We start from the raw sequence: 11,230 nt of genomic DNA on the forward strand, positions 1-11,230 counted from the left end.
AGAAATACAAGAACTTGTCTGACGCAGAGTGGGAATAGACAAACCTTGTTTAGCAAAGCTGCATTACAACAAGGACTTTTTAACCAAACTTTACACATGCAGGGATGGAACAATCAAGACCAGCTTTTTCATTTAGTTAAGAACACTTTTATTTATATAATTCTTTCCAAGATAAATATCACAAAGAGCTTCAGAACAAAAACAGTAAAAAACAAAAAGGGACAAAAGGTTTCCCCCAAAAGTTTTTGTTTTTTAGCTGCTTTGTAAAAAAAACAGCACAGATGAGTTCACAGGTCACAGGCTCAGTGGGAAAGAGTTCCAGAGTCACTGTGGTAAAAGCTTTAGTTCTCACTCTGATCACAGGGATCTGCTCGGGCTGCATCGGTGTCGAAGTTAAATTGTTGTTGTTTTTTTTTTTTAAATATAGCACTTTTTTTTCTAGACTGGAGAAACATCATCATATCAGTGATAAAAAAAAAAGTTCTTAAAGGTGCTCAAAATGTGCTGAAAAGGGAGAAGATTTAACAAATACAATAAAAGCCCCCAGGTGGAACGTTATGGCACATTATAGGCAAGAGAGGTGGAAGAGGACCTGTACTGGGAAACAACACAGGAAAGGACTGTTCAGACAGATATAAGGAGAACCAATCCAAAGCAGACCCAGATACAAGCACCACGCATGTAGTAGTCAGCAGTTCAAAGGGCAGAGGTCAGGTCAAACGAAACAGAACATTCTTCTTCATCATTGGATCAAAGGAGGAAGACCTGTTCCAGTTAAATGAGCTTGATTAAAGACGGACTGAAAATGATCCAGAAAGCTGTATTTGTCCAAAACAGCTGTAAGCTTTTAGCCACACCCTTCTCTAACATCTTTGCATAAAAAATAATTTTAGATTGGCCTGTAAATGAGAGAAACTTGTTAAGCTTGTTTTTCTGTTTGCTTTTTAAAGTAAATGTATGAATGAGTTGAGCTCAACAAATACTCCACTTTTTGACAAGAACACTTTAAACTGCAAATCCTGTCATTTGTCTAAAGTAAAGATTTTGAAACAGGAGCTGACCTCACTGTAACACGATATATGTTATCTGAAATGGAAAGAAGATCGTAAAACCACTGTTGGTCATTGTGAAGGAATAAGACTGTTCAAAAGCAGGGAATTTCACAGCCGCACAGGAATGTAAGACGCGAGCGCTAACCACACAGTAACATGATGATCACAAATAAAGATGTCCCCAGAACAAATACAGTCCTTATTAAATGTAAATAATAAAAGTAAAAACCAGGTCCAGTGTGTTTCCTTTGGTATATGTGAGGCCAGACAAATGTTGGGTGAAATAAAAATTGCAGGTTCCTACAAAACTGCAAAAAATATATATCTGATGTGGAATTTATCAGAGTACTTGATGGGCAACACAAATATACCCTGAGAAAAAAGAAGCATATTAGCAGGTGCCCTTTCCAAGAGTTGAGGTGTTGTAACTAAAATAGTTACCATCATCAGGCGAGAACGCTGAATCAAAATATTTTGATTTTTGATTTATTAGTAGCAGAACAATCTTCCATTTAGTCTGAGTGCTGGATTTCCATTTTCCTCTCAGAGGCAAGAACTTTCCACATGTAGGGAACCTTGCTCAGAAGATGCTGGCTCTCTTTTGATCAACCTTTTTATGTAAACAAACATTTTTCAGAGATAAAGTTTAACAAATCCATACACTGAGATACTGAAGACATTCAATCTGACTTTAATACACATTTTCAAGCCCAAAATAGCCTAGATTTTTCTCACTCATTTTGTTCACAATTGTTTTGGAAATATTGATCAAATAATGATTAAATGTTGGCATTTTTACTCGTGAAATCTAAATTAAACAATTAAAAATTTATAATGAAATAAATATTGAGCAGGTTTGAGTTTAGTTATTGGTGTGGCCCTCTTATGTCTTGTGTGTTCTTATACCTTTATAAAATGAATTACTTACCCCCATCTATGGTGTATAATGGTGACAAAGTCATTGAACATACGCTACATTTTAGTCTAGGTTAAGCTTTAGAGCTGTTAGTTATCTAAAGTGTTACCTTAGATAAATCAGTATACTGACTGCGGGCATGGGCTGTTGAATGATTCTTATGTGCACATCTCATAAACATGAGAATAACTTTTTGTGCACACCTATTTCAGCTAAGAATATTTGTTCACACATATTAGTGAATTAGGCCCAAAAACCTTAGAATAGATTCAAGTGTTGCTTTTTTTGATCAATGTGATGTCAACACTGAAAACACTGAAAAAGCCTCACAGGCGAAAGAATTTTACAAACCTACTCGCTTATCCAACTCAGTGTTTTGGGGGCTTGAGCCTATTCCACATGCTGTCCCCTTTGGTGGAAGCAAACAGGAAAAGATTATAAAAAGTAAGACTGATGGCAAAAATATTCAATATTTACTGCAAAATATTTGAGTACTCTTTGAAGACCCTCCACAACACTGTCCAAAAAAAAAAAAAAAAAAAAAAAAAAATGCACATAGTTGTGCCACACTTGTGGTGCCTTAGCTTTATCTGGCCCAGCTGGGGAAAGTTGTTTCCTTTTTTATTTTGTAATAGTATTTTTTCAGTTCCACACAGAAGTTTTTCTTGATAATAATCCTGTTTGGCTTTGTAGCTTTCTCTTATTTATTTAGCAACATCTAATATCACAGGTCTGATGCCTATATTTAGTAGCATGTTATCTTCTGTTTAAATGTCTAATAGCAGTCACCCAACAACATTTCCTACTACCGGTTATTAAAAACAAAAACAAACAAAAAAAACAAGTAAATCATAAATGTAAAGCTCAAAAAAAGGCAGAAAATAATTTAAACTTTTGTTGTAATTTTAAATCCTAGCTCTCAAAGAGTATATGATTTTGGTATAAAACTATTTTGTGCGTCAGTAAGGATTTTCAATTTGAATATTAATTCATCAAGATCCAATGTGTCCTTAACTTTTGTGTTGCAAGAACATTGTCTTTGAACACTTAACTCGAGAACTGTGTCTATCCCACCGAACGAGTAGACAGACTGCCACTCATAACAGATAAAGTCAAGCGATCATATTTAAAAAATAATTTATACAGAAACACTTCTAGCCAACACTGAACACAATCACAAAGAAATGGACAAAGTAAATATTCCAACAGCTGAAACGGGGGTGTAACTGTAAACAAAATCCTGGATTTAAAAGCTTTTGTGCAAATTAGGTTAAAGCACAGGCACAAACGTGGCAAACATGGCAGGATGCACTTCCACTTCTTGTCCTTGCACTGGGTAGTTTTATCTGACAGTTCCACAGATTAAGAACATCATGTAGATAAAGTCGGGCCTTGAGGGAGTCTTCTATCCTCCTTTTAAACGCAAGATGCAGTCAATGGCGAAGGGATCGATGGCATTTGAAACATTTATTGTAGAGACTTTAGTGTTGACAGTAAGAAACTGATGGTGCGATACAGTGATGAATCTGTGATTGGTAGTGCTGACCACTGAAGTTACAGACAAAAACAGTCCTTGTCTGCTTGAATGTGGAAATCTGAATCTGATCTGTATATTTAGGTGCTTTTACTCAGCACCATGGGAGATTGTGATGCTTTATAAAACCTATAATCAAACAACTTTCTCTGGTTACAAAAAGTCACTGTTATACCATAGTGTTGCTCTCGCCCACTTTGTCCGCATACTGAAAGAAAAGAAAGAAACCGTGTTAAGTGACAGCTTGTTGACATTCAGGACTCATGTGGAGAATGTTTGGCACAGATAAATGTAGGAGCGGCTGAACTGCAGTGTTTGCGATTATCCTGCAACACTTTAAAGTGAAGCATGCATGACCTAAAGGGACACACCACAGCTGACAAGGCACAGTCTCAAAATTTCAGGTCATTTTTATAACCTGTTTGCAACGAGGTTGTGTGCACTACTTTCTCTTTAAACAAACAAAAAAGACGAGTCTAACAAGTCTGAATACTATTCTTTCAGTACATAATTGCACACAACAGCACACAACCTGATGGTGCAGGGAAACCCTTTCGTCCACCAGGGTAAAACAGGCAGCCTAGTATATACCAAACCCACCTCCCACTAGGGGAAACTCCAAAGTGGAACAGAGTCTAGCCCCTCTCCAGGAAACACTTTTCAGAACCTGAGCTATATGTGCTGATGTGAGCCTGATGAGTATATCTAACCTGTATCTCTAACCAAAAGCACTTAGTCAGACGCCTTCCCCACAAAAGAGGTGACACTCCATGTCCCTAGAGTACAGGTCTCAAACTCCAGTCCTTGAGGGCCGGTGTCCTCAAACGTTTCCATGTGTCCCTGTTGCGACACACCTGAATAAAATTAGTAGGTCATTAGCAAGAGTATAGAACTTGACTGCATGCTGAAATGGCAACCCCTAACCCACAGGTGTCAAACTCCAGGCCTCGAGGGCCGGTGTCCTTGATCCAACACAGCTGATTTAAATGGCTAAATTACCTTCTCAACATGTCTTGAAGTTCTCCAGAGGCCTGGTAATGAACTAATCACTTGATTAGTTCATTACCAGGCCTCTGGAGAACTTATGTTGAGGAAAAGATATGTTGAGGAGGTAATTGAGCCATTTGAATCAGCTGTGCTGGATCAAGGACACATCTAAAATGAGGACACCGGCCCTCGAGGTCTGGAACTGCCCGCCCCTGTTCTATACAGTCTTGCTAGTGACCTACTAATTGTATACAGGCGTGTTGCAACAGGGACACATGGAAAAGATTTAGGACACCAGCCCTCAAGGACTGGACTTCGAGACCCCTTCCCTAGAGCCAACTGCGTATGAGACCAACGGGACCTCTGCCTTTGACTGCTGCCCAGTCCTTATTGCACTGAACCCCCTACAGCACCTGCTGCAGGTGGACTATAAAATACCAATGGAGAGAAAGCAGGTTAATGTCATTTAAGGAACTGACTTCCTTTTTAGATCTGAAGGCTATATCCACTTCTTTTATGCATGATACTGTTAAAAAAGAAGAAAATGTATGCACATATGCCCATAACTAGATTTTGTCAGGTTAGCCAACATGATTGTGGGAAATTGTGACAGCTAATCTTCCATAGAAGCTGGCTGTTTAGCTTGTTAAAATATTCAAAGTGGCTCATTGCAGACCAACCTTTTTAAATCCTTTTGTCTGCAGTTTGTACAATTCATATTTCACTGCATTTTGCATGGTGCAGCCTTACTGTTAAAATCCACTGGGGCCATTCTGCGTGGGATTTGCAGGTTCTCTCCAGGTACTCAAGCTTCCTATCACAGTCCAAAGACAAGCAGGTAAACTTCACTGGTGATTCTCAATTGGCTACAAGTGTGACTGTCAATATCTCTCAGTGCTATCCCTGCAATAGGCTGGTAGTCTGTCCAGGGTCACCAGCCTGGACAGGTCACCGACTCTTGCCCTATGACTAAAAGAGGCTACTGCAACCCTGAACTGGAGAAGTAAAAGACGATGGACGGATGGCTTGGCTGACTAGATGTACAACATGTCATCTTAAGATATATCAGTCTTCAGATGACATGCCTGTGGTGTGTGCCTTAAAGGTTAAAAAACAAAAGACAATTACCTGCTCCAAAAAGATGAGACTCAAAGCGCGTTAGATAAGTTAACATGCAAAGGAAAATCGGCAGTGACTGACCACGACTGCTGATTGTCCTCAGAGCCTTACGAAGGCTTAAGAAAAAAAAATAAAGACAGATGCTCACCTCAAAACAAAGCTTCCAACACAACAGCATGGTAGGGGTATGTTTATTAGCCACAAAGCAATGTGTGAGACAAGCTAAACACACAAAACTACATTTAATTTTCCAAAACTGCTTCCATCCTAGCTGTGTATGCTGAGCTCGTGTGTCTATTAAACTGATTTTCAGTTAAATAACCATGGCATTTATTTGGGCAGTCTGGTTAATCTGTTGTGCTTGAGGTGTTTGAATAGGATGATTAATGAAGAAACCATGCTGTGTTTAAACAAAAGCTGCACAGCAGGTGTAGAGCTGGGTAATACTCACTGCACTGATAAAGGGCAGGTTTAGGATGGAGCCAAGGACTGGTATTCTCCTGATAAAGCCTACAACCACTGGAAAGAAGCCCCTGGATGTGATTAAAGAGAGGAGAGTAAGACAGAGGGGAGAAGCCAAAGACAATTCATGAAAAAACCCCCACAAAGTGTTTTTTGATTATTACATTATTTGAACACGTGCATGTCTTTTTTTCTTTTTTCTTCTTTTCCAGAATTCTGAGAAAAAAGTCAGAATTCTGACTTTTTTCTCAGAATTCTGGAAAAGAAGAAAAAAGAAAAAAAAAAAGACATGCTCACTTTTCCCCCCCCAGTAGTTTAATCCTCTTCCATATGAACCAGACTAGATGACCAACTTTTATGCATAAATGTTTTTATAATGAAGATGGAAAGAATCATCCCACAGGTTGATTATTAACACCAAGTTGTTGCTAGCTTTCAAGGCTCAGAACTGGGCTTGGTCTTCGTCTTTAAGCATTATCTGCATCTCTTGGTTCCATCTTAATTATCCGGTGATAATTTTGGAATTGACAGACTTTCCCTTGTCAAGTCTATTTTGAAAACATTTTCTAAACAACACTGGCTAAAATGATATCTACCACATATTAGCACTATCCTAAAAACTCCTGAACTGAAAAGCTTCAGTTGAACCAAAATGCTACAGTGAAAATACTGACAGGGACTAGAAAGAGAGAGCAAATTTCTCCTGTATTGGCTTCTTATCACTGGTTCCCTGATAAATCCAGAATCGAATTTAAAATCCTTCTCACCACATACAAGCTCTTGAATATTCAGGCCCCATCTTATCTTAATGATCTCAAAGTACCACATCAACCCAACAGAGCTCTTCACTCTCAGACTGCTCGCCTATGTGTGGCTCCTAGGATATTTAATTCAATTTCATGTATATAGTGCCAAATTGCAACAATAGTTGGCTGCGTCTGTTAATGCTCCCTCGCGTCTCCTCGTTCTCTCAATATTTCCAAAGTGTCTCCAGGTTTTCAGTTTGTTAGGAATTTAGCTTTTACAGTGTATTTTTTTTTTAATGTTCATGCTTTGTTCTCAACCATAATAAATGGCTCGCCTGATCGTGACAGTAAGTCTATAGACCACAATTAATCAACCCAACCCGGTGATGTCATGTTCTGTGCAGACTCAGGATGGTGCTAAGCTTGTTTTAAAGACTTTGAGCAGTTATTTCTTAAATCCAGAAATAAGACAGTGCGAAATCCATGGCAGTTTTTTTAAAGCATAGTAGTCCATGTAGTGTTTCATGTCCACTTTAAGTCTTTATACACACTGCAACTTTGATGAAAACAGTGCTTTCCAAAGTGCAATTTAATATATAAAATGTAGGGCTTTTCAGGACTGAGCCCAAGTTTCAATCAGATCTCTCAAGCCATCCTGCTTCTTTCATGTAAAGAATAAGTTTACTGTATCTCAGGTTTCAGTGTTTCGTGGGCTTTTTAAACAAGATAACTGTCAGTCTACTGAATCTGTTGTGTGCCTTTTGTATTCATCTTACCTGAACAAGAGAAAAAAACCATAGATCTCGAGCAAAACTCCAATAATGGGCCAGCCAATCAACACCACAAACACTCCTCCCAGGAAGAAACTGGTGGCCTTCATCTTGTGCTTCTGGAAAAAGAAGCGGAAGGTCCTCTCAAGGCCGATGACAAAGGAGAGTCCAGCAACGAAGAGAATCTGCAGAGACAAAAAAAAAGAGTGGAAACATATTAGAGAAGGGTTCAAAACTGCAAACACACGCAATCAAGTATCCAGTGTTGTCATCGGCATCATATAAATACCATCCAAACAGACTGAAAGAAAGCAATTATTTGCACTAGTATGAATGAAAGAAAAAACACTGGAGTTTAATTTTATTGGTTTTAAATGATAATTGTGTAGCCAGTAGAGTTGCCACAAACCAAATGCATGCAAGCGGTTAAGAAACTTGTCCTCTGATTCAGTTTTGGACCTCTTCCTGTTAGAGTTTGTTTCTGAGTGTCTTTTGATGTCTTTTTGAAACTATACTCACTGACACCTTGACTTTCTTTGCAATTTCTCTGTAGGAAAGACCAAAATTTTATGATGGTCTGTCTCTCTTCCATTGTTAATTGCCTTTTTCTCACCATTTTTGTAGCAACACACTCCAACACTGCTTTTATGCAGACAGAGGGTGCTGTGAGTGATCTAGAAAAGTTGGAACACCTGTAGGAATTAGTAGCACCAGCTTTCAAGGCTTGATCTGAACAGCTTTAAATTGTTAACCCATTTATGTTTCCTGAAAAATGCCATCTGCAATTCTGAAATGTGCATTACTTTTTCAGTTTTGGGTAACCTTAGCTTTTTTTTTTTTTTAACCTGGTAAGTTCATCACTTACCTTTGTACCTCGAACGACTTGAATTCCAATAAATAACTGGAATATTGTTGTTCTAAAAGTTTTGACTGGTAGGGTATATTTTATGTGCTTACAGAGAATATTAGAAGGAACATTTTTAACACTGTGCAGCATTACAGAAAAATCCAAAATGCAATCCTTTTTACAAGCAGCCATATTGCTAACGACAAAAATGATGAATGTCATGATTTTGAACGTGTCAAGTCCATCTATCCAGTGTTAGAGTAAAAGGCTTCAAGCAATACTCCCGGCATGATGTATAAAAAATTCCAAGCAGGTCCTGTTTATTCTGAATTTGTTTCACGTTAGCAGGAAGAAAAGGTTTAAGAGACCTGCAGCAATAAACCATCTTATAAGATGGTTTATTGCTGCAGCCCATGTGGCAGGACCCTCTGTCACAAAGACTGCTCAACTGGACAGTGTATCAGTACACTGCCTAACTGCCATTTACATTCAGATCTATGGGAAATATGTCATTAAATAGATTAGAAAGTATGAATTGCAGTCTGGCACATAACTGATTTAGTTTGGTAGCAAAGGCAAAGAGCAGCTCTTCCAATAATAGTCCATCATTAGTTCTATGAAGACAGATATTGATATTAGGGTTACAGTGGATATTCAGAGCACTATAAAGATGTAAGCAAATAGAGGCTGTCAGCATCGCAAAAAGTGAGACATGCAGAAGTGAATACATTTTCAACAGCTAAAAAAAAACCAAGAGATCATGCTTGAACCTTTGACCTCTATGGTGAGGTGATTGGGTGTTTCTCTTATGTTTAGCAGTAATGGTCATTGCAAATCAAAAACAATCCTGTGACATGAAACATTATTGTCCAAATGGGAATGGTCTTTTTCATGATAACAGTACCCCCTTTCATGGGACGATTGGGCTCACTGGAAGGTTTATATGTGTTAAAATCACGTGAATCATAATTGCAGTCAGCTGAATATCTATGAGGGATTTTGGATTCAATTCAATTTAATTTTATGTATGTATAGTGCCATATCACACAAGAGTTACTTCAGGGTGCTCTATACCATAAGGTTAAGACCCTACAATGATACAGACAAGCCCCAACAATCAGATGATCCCCTATGAGCAAGCACTTTGGTGACAGTGGGAAGGAAAATTTGCCTGGGAACAGGAAGAAACCCCCAGCAGGGAGGGGCGGCCATCTGCTGTGACTGTTTGGGGATGAGAGGAGGAAGACATGCTGTGGAAGAAAGTCAGATTTTAATAACTAATAACTAAATGGACCTAAAAAAAAGGCGAGTGAAGAAGAAGCACTCAGTGCATCATGGGGAGCCTCAAAGATTTATGGTCACCTGATCCAGCCCTAACTATGCTGTTTATCAGAGACTAAAGTTTTCAGCCTAATATACATAGAGAGCTTGTCTGTCTCCCAAATCCAAACTAGGAGCTGGTTCCACAGAAGAGTGGCCTGCAAGTTCATAACTGAGACATTTTATTTTAGTTATATTTCCTGTGTAACTGAAATAATGCAAATGTGACACTGCTGAGAAAGTGAGGCACTTTGATGCTATTAATGATGCTGTTGCTATGGTTATATGAAACTAAACACAGCTGGATCACACTAACAGATTATAATTAATAATAATTGTCACGTGTCACACAGTAATGCATCTGCGTAATCAGAAGTTGCACTTTTAGACATCCTTTGGAACAACAACAGGTTACTCACATTTCCAATAGCCAGAAGTGCTTTGTCAAAGAACAGGATCATCCCGAAGAAGAGGAAAAACACGCCGAAGCCTGTTAATCCCATTCCAATCTCTGAAGGACACACACAAACCATCAGAGTCTGACATTTAAATCTTAAGATAACATGAAGAGATAATATTTTGTTACACGTTTTTCTACCTCGAAAGCAAACCAATTTGTTCATATCTCGTTACGGACACATTGACAGAAGCTATGCTCTGCATGTCAGAATGTAATCCTGCACATAGTCATAACTCTAACAGACTTATTTCAAATTAAAGCACACGGAAGTACTCCAATAACACATATGCAAACAAGGATGGCAGAAATATCCACAATAAGAATCACAACAGGGCTTCCAAAGGAGCTCCGCTGCTCACGCTGAATGCTAAAGTTGTCAGAGCGCTTAAAATGTACTAGCACGTAACTTTGGTCGTTCTAGTGGCTACAGCGGATATTATCGGGGGGAAAGCTGCTGGCTATTTGTGCCACTGAATGTCATGAGAGAAAAATGAAAGGTAACTTTCTTGTACTGACAGTGCTAGTTAGCACTTTGAGCACTGCAGCTCAAACTAGGGTTAGCTCAGACAGCAGGAACCTACGGATACACTCAAAAACACAGCTCTTACTTTGGGAGTCCGTTAGAGAAATCATCTTGATAATGTAGCTGGATGAGACAGAAGCAGAACAAAAAAGCTCTTCTCAGAATAATTTTGGATGACAGCTGCCACTGCAGCAACAGCCACGTCTTCCGGAAACACACCTTCTCTCGCTGACATCTTCCGGAACAGCGTGCATGACGCATTCATCTTGGCAACTTTCGTTCATTAAGATTATAGTTAATAACATAACCTTCACTAGGACACATATACCACGTAGCTACCCTGCTCTATTATAACTCAACATCTGGATTGCACATAGCAGAATATGTAGCAAAATAGTGGAACACAGCAGCACATTAGCTCATCTTGAATGTACCACATTGTGCGAGCTTGTTTTAACGCCTGCGTTTGGTCTGTCAGGCAAACAATGTAGAAA

The 11,230-nt window shown here is 38.8% G+C and overlaps 1 protein-coding gene across 1 annotated transcript; it reads right to left on the reverse strand.

Annotated features, from left to right (window-relative positions):
• Positions 1-1,516: 1,516 nt before the first annotated feature.
• golt1ba (golgi transport 1Ba) lies at positions 1,517-11,013 on the reverse strand. The gene is made up of 5 exons (XM_040026601.1): positions 10,822-11,013; positions 10,173-10,264; positions 7,593-7,771; positions 6,060-6,141; positions 1,517-3,710 (listed from the first exon to the last, which is right to left on the reverse strand). The coding sequence occupies exons 1-5, from the start codon at positions 10,844-10,846 to the stop codon at positions 3,672-3,674; spliced, it is 417 nt and encodes a 138-aa protein (XP_039882535.1). The 5' UTR covers positions 10,847-11,013; the 3' UTR covers positions 1,517-3,671.
• Between the last annotated feature and the right edge of the window lie 217 nt (positions 11,014-11,230).

The sequence above is a fragment of the Simochromis diagramma genome, unplaced genomic scaffold, assembly GCF_900408965.1.
Source record: "Simochromis diagramma unplaced genomic scaffold, fSimDia1.1 OVJJ01000746.1, whole genome shotgun sequence".
Classification (NCBI taxonomy): Eukaryota; Metazoa; Chordata; class Actinopteri; order Cichliformes; family Cichlidae; genus Simochromis; species Simochromis diagramma.